This window comes from Balearica regulorum, chromosome 19, assembly GCF_011004875.1.
Source record: "Balearica regulorum gibbericeps isolate bBalReg1 chromosome 19, bBalReg1.pri, whole genome shotgun sequence".
In the NCBI taxonomy this organism is placed as follows: Eukaryota; Metazoa; Chordata; class Aves; order Gruiformes; family Gruidae; genus Balearica; species Balearica regulorum.
The window spans coordinates 6758831-6773840 of NC_046202.1; the positions used below are offsets into that span (position 1 = coordinate 6758831).

At 39.9% G+C, this 15010-nt stretch overlaps 1 protein-coding gene across 2 annotated transcripts; it reads right to left on the reverse strand.

Moving 5' to 3' along the window:
• Nucleotides 1-40: 40 nt before the first annotated feature.
• On the reverse strand, nucleotides 41-14788 carry KCTD7 (potassium channel tetramerization domain containing 7). Of its 2 annotated transcripts, none has more exons than XM_075771781.1 (6): nucleotides 14271-14788; nucleotides 12366-12485; nucleotides 9795-9987; nucleotides 8819-8988; nucleotides 6973-7151; nucleotides 41-6454 (listed from the first exon to the last, which is right to left on the reverse strand). In XM_075771781.1, exons 3-6 carry the CDS (start codon nucleotides 9936-9938, stop codon nucleotides 6078-6080), a joined length of 870 nt encoding a protein of 289 aa, XP_075627896.1. In that variant the 5' UTR covers nucleotides 9939-9987; nucleotides 12366-12485; nucleotides 14271-14788; the 3' UTR covers nucleotides 41-6077. The 2 variants fall into 2 exon arrangements, with proteins under 2 accessions (XP_075627896.1, XP_075627897.1); XM_075771782.1 differs by lacking the exon at nucleotides 14271-14788 and adding an exon at nucleotides 13304-14163.
• Nucleotides 14789-15010: the final 222 nt, after the last annotated feature.

Here is a 15010-nt window from a genome sequence, read left to right on the forward strand (position 1 = left end):
GATTCCAGCAATTTCCAGCAAATATACTTTTATTGCACGATGCAAACTTTATATCCACATTTTCTTCTACGTATTTTAAATAAAAAATATATATATTACCCGAACTGAAAAAAGTCAAACCTAGTAAGAAATAATACACTTCAGTACCCACAGTATTAAACTTCACACATGGACTTACTTAAAAACAAAACATATTTGGAGATAATTCCAAACCCTGATCATCAGCATCCAGGCTGGATTTTCAAAGGCATTATGGGTTACAATGCATAGACGCATACAATTTATAATTTGGCAAAACAAAATCCATTTATAAAATTCACAGTGAAAGTGGAGGTAAACTTATACTAAGCTTGTGTAATTAAAATGACTAAGAACTGCTGTTCTGGAAAGCAATTTCCAGTTTGAGGACTATATACAGAAAATACTAACAGAACACAATTACCCTCTGAAATCTAGCTTATTTGCAGAAAGATAATGAAAGACTGGAGGGTTTTTTTCTGTTTATTAAATTAAATTGTGCATCCATAGCCCAAAACTCAGAACTGTCCTGGGTCCCCTCTGCTGTGTGTGAACAATCTGACAACATTTAGAATTGTTTACCTACAAATAACCAAAGAGATCAATACAACTCCAGGGTCCAGTACCAATGAGAACTTAAAGCCAGTGGGGTCTAGAAATTGTCCAAAGTAGTTATTAAATGAAGAAAGTGAAATATGATGTCCCAGAGATTTATGATGAGTTAAGAGGTCATTTCTACAGTCTTTGCTCTGAAGTCTTCTCTTACCTGTCAGACAATTGCATCCTAAACTCGACTGCTCTGCTTTGCCACGCAGGAAAGAAATCTCCAGTGAACAAGCTGTGGCATAAAGGTCTTCAGACCTTTGAACGACACTGAAATTCAAGCAGCATGACCGCGCAGCCACCTCACCTGTCACTGCTGTTATTTCCCAGCGCAATCCACAGCCACTGGATCTCCCCACCCACCTAACTCGATACATCACAACACAATGAACTTACACAGAAAACGGATGAACACAGTCGAGGTTAGCTGGGCTTCCAGAGAGACTGGATCCTCTGCCTGACCTCACATAAATGGTGATGAATGTTTTTCTGCCTCACACAGTACAAGGGTTGAAATAAAATGGAAAGAACACTCTGCAATCCAAAAAAACCAGCTCTGACATAAGACTTTCCCTGTTGGCACTTCCATCATCTTCCTCATCATGTCCCCTGTCCCAGGTCATCTATAAACAAGAATGAGCAGTGAGAATAAAGTTGGGAAGGAAGGTTCCCAGGGGTTGCAAATGCCAAATGAAGCTAGAAAATAATGACCTTTAATTATATCAGTAATAATATTTTTTTTAAGAAAAAAAGCACACAGATGAGAGAACATGCACTTATCCTGCAGCTCATAGCAAGCAATAAACAGCCCTCAAACCCCAAAATACAGGTACTTAGCCTGACTACATATTACTATGAAACAGATTTAAGCCCTTAAAAGAAGTAAGAGTTCACATTTCTTAACAGTCTTTAGAAAAAAATAAAGCAGAAGACTGAAATTAAAGTGATTATGCTATAAATAAGTTTAATTCATTTATTCAGGTATTTTTGTCAGCAATAAGAATTTCACTGATTCTTTAGCAACTATCAGTGACCATCCTGTAATATTAAAATAATCCCTTTTGTTTAAAACAGACTAAAAGTATTCACCTTGCAAACAAATTTGAGGGTGCAGCAGAGAGAAGTAAAACATTTCCTGCACGTAGAGTTGTACATCTTAAAGAGAAAGGGGCGAGGACCAAGGGGGAATCCAGCCAGAGTCATTATCTCACTGCGAATCTTCAGGCTAGACACCTCATCTCCTCGTGCCTCTTACAACTCATCTAACAAATGGAGATGTGGGGGAGTGTGGATCAGGATCTCACCAAAGTCTTCCTTCAGAGCTAGTGAGGATTGTCTCTGGGGAAATACACTGCAGAACTAACTCTCTCCCACTTTCGCATTTGCAAAAAAAACCCAGCACAGGCTCAGTGCACAGGATACATTTGAAACAGGGTGTATTCAGTTCTAGGGGCAGTGATCAGCACCCTCACTCGGCTTCAGAATTGACTAGGAAAACGCAGATATACCAAGAACCATAAATAAAAGAACTGGCCAACCTCTCTGTCTTTCCCAATACATACATTGGAACAATCTGGTTCAAAACAGATTAGGGTTTAACAAAGCTATCGTTTGGAATAGTTGAAAATATCAACATCCTTCCAAGTTTGCTGGAATTTTAACAATCACTTCAGTAAAGATCAGATTATGTGCTTAGGCAAATCAGTACATTTCTCGTATGACAGAAGTCTTTGACTTTTGCCTTCAAGGACTTGCGCTGGCAAAACCCAACATTGTGATTACTTTGTTTCACCGCTGAAGCGACAGGCATCTAAGCAGAGCAAAAGAATGGTGACTGCAATTGGATTAACAAATCCTGATTCTCTTAATGGACTCACTGTTGAGAATCAAGGAAGATTCTTGATTTTCCTTTACCTGTAACAGCCATTACTTTGTCATATATTGAACACCTCTGGTATCAGTGAGTTTACAAAATGGGGCCAGGGGATATCTAAGGCATAAGCAGGCTTATCAGAAAAGCAATGTTCAATCAACCCTTAACTCTCACACTCTCAGGAAAAGAGTATTACACAACTGAACAACAAAAACCCCCTCAAAAATATCCACATTAACAAATTCAGGTATTTGTACATATTACTTTTTAAATAACTATCCATCAACTGTCCCCCTATTACCCCTAGTATTCATAAAAACCAGGGTAATCACTGCAATCCAGATACGCAGTCTTGTGCTTTGAAAATATCAGACTTCTTATTTAGGGAAAAAAAAAGTTGATTCTAACACAGGTGTTCTTATGTATCAATTTGGAACTTAAAATGGCATGCATCCTGTCTCAGAACACAAAACAAAAAATGTCTTTCCTTCAAATGAGCTAATGGATGACAAGCACTGTCCTTTTAATGATCTGCAAACATGGTATTCATAGCAACATTCTATTAATGACATGAGACTGTTTACTTCATGGCCAATTTGTCTATGGTGTCAGCTCGCAAACACAGGGTATTTGGGAGCACGGGGGTGGAAAAGTAGCTATGTAGATGGTAAAGTGGCAAAAAAAGCTAAGTAGGAGAAGCACAGAGAAATAGGTAAATGTGTTCTAGCAAACCTCTGGCCTAGCCAGATGTAAAGAAAAGTCCTAAAGAAAAAAAAAGCACTATTACATAGGCATTTCATTTAATTAGACAATTATAAAGCATTCATGATATACAAAAACATCAATTATCTTAAACATGGATTTAGTAGATCAGCTACTCACATTTTTGTTGCAAATGCAGAATTTCAAAAATTACGCTATACGCCAAGAAAAGATAAGTCAATAATGTTATATAAACCAGTTATTAGATTATACTCCCCTGACATCCGCCTGCACAACTCTTCTGTTTCTGTCAAAAAATGAATACATATTAGGCAATATCATCTAAATCACTGTAAACAAAGACTGCTTAGAACAAATGTAGTCAATAACAATATTGTTAACTTGCACAAATCACAACACAGAATGTATGTGTTTAATGAAAGTATGTTGGCTCAAATCCGTGTTTACTTTTTCAATATTGCACTTAATGTTTGCTGTCTTCTGGAGGATCTGAAGGATGAAAGCTTCAATTAAGATGCAACTGATATAGACCAAGATTTTAATTCTATCTTTTTGGTTAGGTAGTCTTCCTTACTTATTTAAGCAATAAACAGGAAAAAGTTATAAAATATCAGTGTGTGCACATTAAGAAATAGCAAACATAACTGAAACAGAAATTTTGTCATCATAGCTTCTTTAGAGTAACAGCAGAAAAATTCTTAAAGCCAAACCAAAAAAACCATACTGTGTTCCATTTCTGTAAGTAGTGCTGAAATTCAAACCAGAGTTATGTCCCATGTAAATACACACATGGGAAGTAGCAAAAAACACCAAATAACCCAGTAAAACTGCACTTCTCATTGTAGTTTCTAAATAAACTGACACTGAAAACCCTGAACTTAAATGTCTGAAGTGTACAGGTAGCCAAAACTTTGTAAGCCTCAGCTTTAAGATCTTAACGTAATTTTATTAGAAATTGCGATTTGCAGTTCAAGATTCCCTGGGGAAAAAAAAATCAGCCAGCAGAGTAAAGAAGAAACCACACAAGCTTCCTCTCATTTTAGGGAAATTTTACTAGTCTCAGTTTGACTTTTAATTTTGGGTTGTCAAACACAACAACTTGCAACACAAAGGCCAATATTTAACAAAACAATTTAGATGACCTTAAAATAAGATCCAAATGCCCATAATTTCTTCCTTCCTCCCATTTCAAAATTTAAGCTCTGGACTAGAAATTCAGCACTTGACAATGATCCTCTGTAAGTAAACATTTGAAAAGAGATCATCAGAGCTCTATGTCCCCACCTCAGAGAGACAATTTACTAAAAATTCCTAAATTAAATACATAAAAGTGTGAAGGTTGATCAGTACAAACAATTTGCCTCTTTTTTGCAAGACAATCTGATCATAAAGTTCTTGGAATTATTCTAAAACTTACCTCAGGTAACTGAGAATTTTGATCACTGTAATTAACACATTTCTTAAGTGTTTTGGTCAAAAGTTTAATTAAGCAATATTCTTGGATTAACTAATCCAATGGAATGCAATATGCAAACATTTACTTCCTCTCTCTCCTTAAGATTATTTTGGGGTCTTTTTGAAAAATACTTGAGTTTTCTGTACCTCACAACACAGTAATATCTTCAGATGTTCACATCGACCTTTCAGGTTTGGATATACAGTAATTCAACTTTGGGATGTGGTTACTAATGACAGAAGTGCAACAATTACCTTTTGAAAAGAATATGATTCGGCAATGCTGTCTCTTTCACTGTGGAAAGAAATTTACTACTCGGATATACTGGTTGATAATTGGAGAAATATTTGAATATGAAGGCTGATTCTTTTTCTTCCTGGTATTACACCAGGAAGAGTCAACAATAATGTTTAAAATGAGACTTAATTGTCTGAAGAAGGTGAGATGAAGGAAGCACTTGTCTAGTGTCATCATTTGGCTAACTCTAGAACAAAGTTTACTATCACAGAATGTAAAAAGAGTCAGTAATAAAATAATATACATTAAATATTCCTCTTACTTCTGCTAATAGGAACATACATGTAGGGTTTTCTCATTTACCAAAAGCCTTTGCAAATGACCTGATTCTATAGAGCTTCTTTTTTGTAGATACTGTAAACATTTAGAATTTCTAAGGCTAAAAACAGGCACAAGTCTTCCATGAATAGTTATTATTCCTAAAAGCATTAAGGAATATATTCCAAATCTGCTATTCCTTTTCATAACAATGGAAATAATTGAAATATAGTAATTCACAATGCAGATTCTTAATTAATAAAAGAAATATAGCTTAATTGTGACAACAATTAGTAATATATAGGGAATACTCATACTTTTTTTAAATGGTCTATTACATCAAAATTACATTTCCAGAATCTCTGTGCTGGGTGTTACTCAATTTTATAAAGTGGTAAGTTTAAGTAGTGACTAAAACATTTCTAAGTGGGTAAAATTCAACCCCGTTACATCAGCATTATTAGCACCCCGGCTTTATAATAATGCAGGTGAGATCTGCAATATCCATTTTGCAGACTATGATATTAAAGCCACGTGGTAGGTGGCACCTTTTAAAAGATGTTAGACGCTCCTCTCCGTAATTTCCATGAGGTGATTTTGTTTTGTGCCTCGTTAAGGTACCTGAGCCAACAGTCTTGTTTCAGGCTGGTTTTTCAAGATTTCAGAGGTTTTTCAACCTCCGTAACAGGTTCCCTTTTGCTAAGCAGCTAAGCATTAGCCAACATTTCAGCAGACTGATTCCAATGTATGTTAGCAGCAATGCATTTCCAGAGACACGTTGCAAAAATATTAAAAGCAATCGTCATCTAGAAGTCCTTTTATTCCCTGCACCATTCTGGACAAAATAACTCACCACCAAGTAATCTTGAATTCATAGATAGGACGCTTGCAGTAATAGTGATTTATCAGGTGTTTATCACATACCCCGATACACTGATGATCCACAGTTATCCCTCTATCAGACAAGTCTGTCACAATACAGTGCAGAAGATCATATACATCAGCTACAGCCTCCCAGGGGCCAAACGATACATCTACTTCGCAATGATGTTCAAATAGCTTTGTCTCACTTTCACTCCTTTCAAAACGTAAAGAATTGAAGTGTGGGCATTCGTAGGGAGTGATGGGCATCTCTTCTTTGAAGACGCAGACCTTCAATTTTGCAAATCTTGCTTTTCTTTGCATAGCTCTAAGCTTTGCTATTTCGATTATCCGTTCCAAATGATCTAAAAAACAATAAAAAATTGAAAATAACAATGAAGGACCTAGTAAAAGAAAACAAATGCAATTATTTCACGTGAAAGATTTGGTGTTTAACAAGTTATTCTTAACATTTTTAACATAATATTAGCAGCAATGGGAAGTTGCATGTAGCTAGATATATAATAATTAAATCAATCTTAGTTATTTTGTGAACTCAGTGCCCTTACTATATGCCCAAATTTGCTCAATCTCAGGTCCTAACAGAACAAATGCAGAGGCAGAGAAACCTTCTTATTTAATAAGCCTTGCATGTTATGGCCTAGATCTTGCTCCCTTTTAAGACAGCATAAAAATCCACATCCTTGGATACAGCAGGAAGAAGTCTGATGTGGAGACCTCAAAGATCTAAAGAGCGTGGAAGATACCTAAGAAACCTCTCAAATATAATGGAATTAGTTTGAAAGCTGAAAGCAGACCAGAAAGCACCATGTATACTTGAACCACATTGGAAGAAACAGTCAATACTACTGTGTTTATTTACCTTTGTAATATGGCATTAGGCCCAGGAAAGCTTGTCTAACTTTTTCTCCTTTAAGAGGCTGGATGTCCTCTAAATTGTCTAGCAGTGGTCCTATGGAATAATACTGAGCTTCCTTGTAAACTGACCTCACTCGCTCTCGTGGTGGCAGGTCACCAGATCGTAGAAAGTTAAGTATGTCTCTAAAAAAAGGGCAAAAATATTGTTAAGTAACAAGTTTCTGCCAAAACTGTTGCAGGTTGGAAAGGAGAGGAAACACTGGATATTCATTGTTTAGTCTATTGAGATAGAAATCCTTACAGTTAGACAGTAACTGAAGTAAGTGTGAGTCATATTTCTACATATGTTTTTAAAAGCATTTGCCATGTTTAAGTTTCCAAGTTATCATTTCACATTTTGACACTGTTAATGTCAAAATTCATTTTAAAATATACTGTCATATTTTAAACCAAAAGTTCAAGGTGGAGTTACCACTTAAAATAGAAGACAGGACAGTATTTCATGGGAAAGAGATCATAGTCACTGCATTTCAAATTTAGGTCTGTGACAAAATAATCTTTTCCATTTTCCTGGAGAATCATATGCATGGACACTTCATCCCACACAGAACCAAGATTCTAGCTGAATAGATGGTGCATTTGCAAAAGAGGTGTTTGATTCACAGGATCAGGGTAATATGCACTTGTAGTATATCACTATTATTATTATTATTTCCTTGTAGTTCTGAAACACTGTAAAGCTACAAGATTTTTAATAAGAAAATAAATCCCTTTATAAGCGTTAACCAACAAAATTATTACTGACCATATCAAATAAAACAAGCATTACTGCAATCTTCATTAGAATGTCAACAAATACAGCAAGTGCTAACTTGGCTCTCTGTTCCAGCTGTATTTTCAATTCAGATTGATAACATCACAAATTAATTGATTTTCCAACAAAGCAGCAGGCACTTCCAAATTGCCAAATGTAAAGAAACAATTATTTTCCAATAAATATAGTGGCTTAATCTATTTCTGTCCCAGATTATGGTACAATCCAAATGTGCTTTGAAAATAATTCAATCCTTCTCTATTGAAGAGATTAAGGAAATGTCAACAAAGGAGAAACAAGCAATGTAAGTTAAATTGCAAAGCGTGCTTTGGGCAAAGACCTTAACCCCTGAACGTTAACCCATGCACACTGCTTACCTGTTCTAGCAATCTCACACCAATTCAAACAGAATATTAGTAAGATCATGGTTAGTTTAATTAAAAATAAAACAAAAGCTAAACACATAAGAAGGAATCCTGAAGGTGCAGGAATATGGCACTACCAGCAAAAATAATTTAAAAAAATTTCTTTGAGGCTTGTGCTTTTTTACCAGTTACATTATATCCTGTTTAAACACTGAAAACATGACACTTTCAACTGTTTAAGAAACCTAGATGCATTCCATCCATTCCCTCTTTATCATAAATACTGTAATATCAATTAAAGGAGCCGCGTTGTGCAAAAGAGCTTCCTATGAAAAGCAATACCAAATACATTCTTTCTTAAAACATCAACTTGACACCTTGAAATGAGGTACTCTACAGAAGAAAATGCACTAAATTCAAAACATTACTTTTTTTTCTTTTCCCACTGTAAAACTTAAGCCCTTAAGAATAAAACAAATAGCTTTTAAATTGCAATCTACTCCTCTCCTCAGATGTTTTGAAGGTGTGGATGCCAGCGAGCCACATTTACCTACTACACAAATATGATTTAACTAGAAGGAAAAAAAAATACATTAAAACTTATTTTTCTTTAAAAATATTTTTCTTCAGTAACAACTTTTAAAGTATACTACTGAGGACACTGTACATACCCAAAGTAGGTTCCATCTCTGTCAATAAAGTATCTGCCTTCAGCATCCGTTGGAATATAGTGCCTTCCACTGAACATAGCCGCCAACATTGTGTCCTCATAACGTCTCAGTGTTGACAGTCTTGTTGTAAAATACATGCCTCCTACGTTTAGTGGAACAACTTCTGGAAACTGCAAAAGCAATCACATCATCAGAAATGAGCCTCTAGTCCTTTGCAGACATGTTCAGGCCAAAAGGGTTACAACGTCTAGAAGATATAGCATGCAGTCTTTGCCACTGTAACATAATTTGGTCTGACAAATGCTTCTTTCCTGGCCTGTCACCACGAAACAGTGAGGTTCAAGGGTGAACAGCTTGAATACTCTGGCTGGCTTCTGGGTGCAATCAGTGAATGTTTTCATTTTAGTTGGAAATCTGAAACAGCAGTAATCACTCAGCTTTAAAACCAGATAGTCACTAAAAGCATGAATGCCTCCTCTTGGCTCTTTTGGGGAAAGAAAAGAACCCCAAACACCGCCCGCCTCCCCTTCCATACACATACACACACAAAAAGGTAGGAAATCTCAGGCCAACCTTGGGATTTGCACTCAGTTGCTACTCTACTGATTTCTTTACACTATACTACTATACTATATTTTACTGTATCATACTATACACTGAAAAAAACAGTGATTCTGTATTTACATTAGGTTTACAGCAGGCCTAAAATCTTAGTATCACACCTTAAGATGCCTCGGTACCAGAATAAAAACTTACTTGTATTTGTCAAGTCCAAACGGATGGAAATTCTAAGTAATGCTGCCAAGCTATTGAAGTAAAATTCAAGAGAGTTGTGTTCAACCATTTAGCTACTAATGGAAACTGAACTGATATCCATAAATACTCCGACAAAGAAATCCAGAATTCTTGGGCACTTGAGCAGTACGTGCTGCAATAGCTGGACCTTACCAGGTGAACAGGACCAGAGAGCTCTTACCTGCTGAGGCAGCAGAGGTAGTGCTTGTCCTGCCTGGGTTGCGGTAGGAGTGGCTGGCTCTTGGAAATCATCCTCTGCATCTGAGCTCGACATGGCATCATCCGGGTTTCCACTCACTTTGTTCTGCCCCGTAACTACCACCATCCCTCTGGCTCTCGTAAGCAGGTCTGCTGGGTAGGCAGCCGTGGCAATGCTAAATGGGAAACAAGACCCAAATCACTTGGGCGCTCTCCCCACCAGCTGCAGATCACGTGGCAGGCAAGGCACGGCACTCCCCGGCTTTACACTGATCATTTACAATGGCATTGTTATTACTGGGAAATGAATCACAGCAAGGATAACTATAGTGCTGAGAAACAAACTCAGAGAGGGCTGTCTCTGCAGGAATGCAGTTTGCAGAGCTGCAAGGTCCTACAGTCACAGAGTCCCTGCCAGTGGCTGGGTAAGAGACTGCCGTCCATTGGCTATGTGCTGCAATGCGTGATTGGCTCCGCCACGCTTTTGCAGCAAAATGTCATTTGCTGCGTGAATTTGGGTGGCTGCTGTTCCACCCCAGCCATCGCAATAGGCCATCTGCAGCGGCACGTCCTGAAATGCACATTCTCATTGGCCATGCGCGCTGTGCAACACCCTGGGCTCCTGCTCCCAGCCAAGCTCCCAGTCTATCACCTTCAGCTGCAAAAGCGGATCAGAGCCTGCTACGGACAATGACAGGCGCTGTAAAGGCGCTCTCTTCAGTTCTAGCATTTCCTGTGAAATGTGAAAATTGAGCTTTCTAACCAGACAGAGAAAACAGACGTTTTCCTGCCCACTGCATCACATCGTGCTGTACACAAACGCATGCATCTGATAGGCATGTATTTAACTCCACATATTATCTTGTGCATTTACTGCTAATTATCAATTTCCTTTCCTGCACAGAAAAAAATGCATAGCAACACCAACTACAATGCTTTCACAGTCCATCTTCAACCAGCAGACAGGACGGACTAACAATAAGCTGCATTATAAAAATAATAATTGAAAGAGCTGAGTAGGAAAGACTGGAAACCCTGCTGTTCTTTATACACCGCGTTCTTGCATAAAAAAGTACCTCTGTTTACAAGATTGCGGTGGTGTCTCCAGCGGCATCAAAACATAACAGACACATTATACTACTGGAAGCTTTATCTAGTGCTCTAACCCTGCAAGCTCCTTCTCTCAAATCGCTATAAGATGTGAAAAGGGGAGGAATATTTGCACAAGCACATCTGGTACATTTACTTATTGACTAAATAAATGTTTCATAAAGGTTGCTTCCAAGCAAAATCAACAAGCAGAAATGACATAAAATTTTAACAGCCATGATTAATTATTTTGCCTTAATAATTCTGCTAATACAGTCATTATGCACATTGTCAGGCTGTCTGTGGATCTTAGCTCTTAAAGGGAAAGCTGCAAGTTCACAATGAACAGACAGAACTGGGATGCTCCTGGTGAAAACAGAAAGCTGATCAAACCAAAACCTCTACATGCTGTGGGAGTGTACGTAGCCTTCTTCACCAGCATTTGGAGGTGAATTCTAGACCCTGTTTATCACCCTAATAAACTTAGATAATTAGGTATCATGCAGTTTCAAAATTTTCTTTTTAAACTGCAGCTTGTTAAGAGGTTTGTCTCAGCTCCAGATAGGTATTTAATTTCTCTTCTCTACAGTTCAAAAGATGGACTTTCACTTCATCATCTCTTTTGTACCACAGTACAATGCAGAGGCGGATAAATAAGGATGGAAGGGCTTCTCAATGTCCACACCCTATTAACAATTTTAATATTTGTCCTGAAACAACATTTATTCTGACATCATCAATTATCAAAACAAGTCAACTATGCCTTACAGATAAAGAACATATACAACATAATTGAAGATTATTTTAGTAGGGACTCCTTTAAGGAGGTAAACAAATTACCAAGAAACAGCTTGCAGAAGCTTAATTTATAAGATGCATAGTCAAAATTGAGCGTGAGCCTGTATTTACTGCGAATGTATTATTTATAATGCTGTTACTTGACACCAGTGTTTTGACTGCTGTATTTCCAGCTCTCTGAAGAGTATGCAAAAGAACTCAAGACTGACCAAAAATGTGATCTTTAATTGTCTACATTTTTCAAGAATGTCCCATAGATTTCACATAAATGGACCATACTCTGAATAAACAAAATTCAGCTCCATTAAGTATATTGGAATCATGGACCACAGAATGCATTTTGGGTAAGTTCAGCCATTTAGCACTGGACCAAAAAGGTCCTTTTTCCCCAAGAGAAATAGAGGTTCGGAAAAAAGAAATTCTTCTTCCTCTTTCAGAATCCTCCTTCAACATGACACCGAGGTTTCAGAAAAGAACATGAGAGAGCATATGTTAATTATGTTACGCTCATGAGTAATAACCTTCTTTGCCATTGGAACATTCACACAGAACAATCTCCTGAATAGTGAGGTTTAGCACACAAGATCTCAGCCCATAATTAGTCCAGGATTTGAAGAATAAGATAGATGGCAGTAAAATTAAGAGACTGATCATTGACAAGTTTAACCTGTTTTCTGACGTTCATTAAAGGTAAGTGAAGTTCCTCTCTAGGTTTGCTTCACTTGCAGTTCATCCACGGACACGGAGTAGTGAAACAGCAGTATGCTCAGTGGAACAGAGAGTCTTCCTAAAAAGAAAAAGATAAATCAATGACTGGCTAGTTTTCTGACATACAGTCTTCTGCATTCTGGTTCTCTGCATTTTGGTTCTTTTCATTTCATGAGGAATATGCGTCCATCTGAATGTCCTCTTCTTGCCACTTAAAGCATGCACAATAATTAGTATTAACTACACACAAAAATATTTCTTTATTAAATCCCTCATTAAAGTTACAGGGTTTGTTTCATTTAAACTAAGTTCATCCATTTCACTTTCAAATACACCTAGGTCAACATCAACAGATAATTAATGAGAAAACATCATCAGTAAATAAAATTATTACTAAATCAAGTATTTAACTCAACTATACATCATCCAACTCTACCAGAAATACCTCCTTCCAGTTTACAAGCTACCTGTCATTTAAATGGCAGAGATTACTTCCTGGAGCTTTGTTATCGACAGCTCAGATGCTGTCTCACATACACCCACCAAAGAAAGCTTACTGAATGAACTGGACCTGCAAGTTTTGCTTCATTCCCTAGAGAATTACAGCAACCCTAGAGCTGCATCGAGTTTTACTTGATGCTAAGATTCAAAAAACCTTTTCAAGGCTCTCCTGTTCCCTCAATTTTTCTGTATTGGTTTAAACAACTTTCTCTTAAATACCTTCTGAGATTACACCGGTGTTGGCAAAGTTACATACCCATAAAGAAGTGACATAATGATTACATGGTCAGTCTTTTTCATCAAGGTACTGATGTATGAATCCATCATAGGAGACCTACAGAAACTGCTATTCAAAGCTCATTCATTGGAACGTGCTTGTTTTGGGGAGATACCAACCAGATTGTTACGAAGGCTCTCCCTTTCTCAAGGGAGACTGGGTCCCTGTGAGGGCGCAGAATGAGCCGTGACTTAGCAGTGTCTCCACAGCGTTCTTCAAGAGACTCAGATGATCAAAGGTTTGCGTGAACAAAGTGGGAAAAGACACAACCTCCAGTTAATTCTAATGAATCCACATCAGAACAGCAAAGAAACATCCTGGAAAAGGGCAGGGATGCCTGAGCTGCAGTAAACTGCATTATACATTTGACTGTAAAATTCTGGACATACTCAGCATCTCATTAGCAAAAGACAACACAGAGTATGATGAAGGGATACTGTAACTTAACTCCTGCATCAGAGCAAAGACACGCTGTATGGGAGGATATGACAGGACGCTTCATCACCGCTGACCTTCTTGGGTAGGAACAGGCCTAACCAGAGGCTGACAAATGACCACCGGCTAAAGGCCACGCACCCTGTACTCGCTGGCAGCAACGTCTGCCTTCTTACACTGAATTTCAGAGCGCGGACAAGCTTTTAGGAGCCTGAAGCAGCTTTCCAGTTTTGCCACCACGGAGGCATCATCCCATTTGTGGATGGGGCCACACAGTCCCAAGCGAGCTCAGAAACTGAGCCAGACGTGTGGGTAAGCCAGGTGTCTGGCAAATCAAGTATTAATTAGGCACTTAAATATTAACTGCCGCTTAGCGCCTTGCTAGGTCCTTCTAAATAGCATGGTTAACGGAGTTCACCAGAAAGCACCTGCAGATGCGGCAGCTGACTTTCTGACTGGCCCAGGCCGAGCTCCTGCCGCGACCCCACCGGCGGCGAGGCGGCGGCCCCAGGCAGGGCAGCAGCTCCCCGTTCCCCCAGCGCTCGCTGGAACCTGCCGTTCTGCCAGCCGCCTCACTCACCCCCTCCCGTTCCCCCGGCCGCGCCCGGGCAGCGCCTCAGCCCAGCGCCGCGGTGTTTTCCCGCCCCTCACCTGACAGGCGCCTCCCGCGCTGCCGGTGCTCGGTTAACGGTGCCGGGGCCGCGCTCATGCCCCCTGCCGGGCCGCGGGGGAAACACCTGCTGCCGCCGCCGCGCCTTCCGCGCCCAGCCCGGCGCCGCGCCGCCCGCCCGCCGCATCTGCCGAAGGAGGGACAAGGGCCGTCACGGGGGCGGCGCCGCCTCTCCCCAGCCCGTCCCGGCACCCGCCGCCCCGGAGAGGAGCGGGCCCGCCCGCCCTCACCTGCTGCCCGCCCCGCGGCGGCGGCTCCGGAGAAGGGTGGCGGGGGAAGAAGCGAGAGCGACCGCCGCGCCCCCGCGTCACGTAGGGCCCATCCGGGTCCCGGGCGGGCGGGGCCGCCGAGGCGGGGACGGGGACCGGGACTCTCCCCGCACGGCGGGAGGCTCCCCCCGCACCGATCGCACAGCGTGGGGCTGGGGGTGGGCTTTTCCTCAGTTCTGCTCACGGAGGAGAGGAAACGTCCCATAACTCACCGATTAATTACCCTCCCGTTAGCCACAGGCCCGTGCCGGCACCTCTCCCCCCGCTCCCCCGGGGAACCGGCAGCGTGTCCTGGAGAACGAGGGGCAGCAGCTCCCCGCCGCGGCACTAGGGGATGCTCCGGGTTTACTTCTGCAAACAACTGTATTTTTGAGTTTTAAAGGATTTGGTAAATCTGTACCAAACTGTAAAATTATTTCCTGAGGGCACTTAAACGTTATTCATTCACCGTT

Bases quoted from the DNA above. Each gene is read 5' to 3' on its own strand.
- KCTD7 (XM_075771781.1), bottom strand. From the start codon at position 9,938: ATGGTGGTAGTTACGGGGCAGAACAAAGTGAGTGGAAACCCGGATGAT. The intron at 8,989-9,794 runs GTAAGAGCTCTC...TTGCTTTTGCAG, and splicing joins TACCTCTGCTGCCTCAGCAG to TTTCCAGAAGTTGTTCCACT. The intron at 6,455-6,972 runs GTAAATAAACAC...ATTGTTTTTTAG, and splicing joins CCTAATGCCATATTACAAAG to ATCATTTGGAACGGATAATC.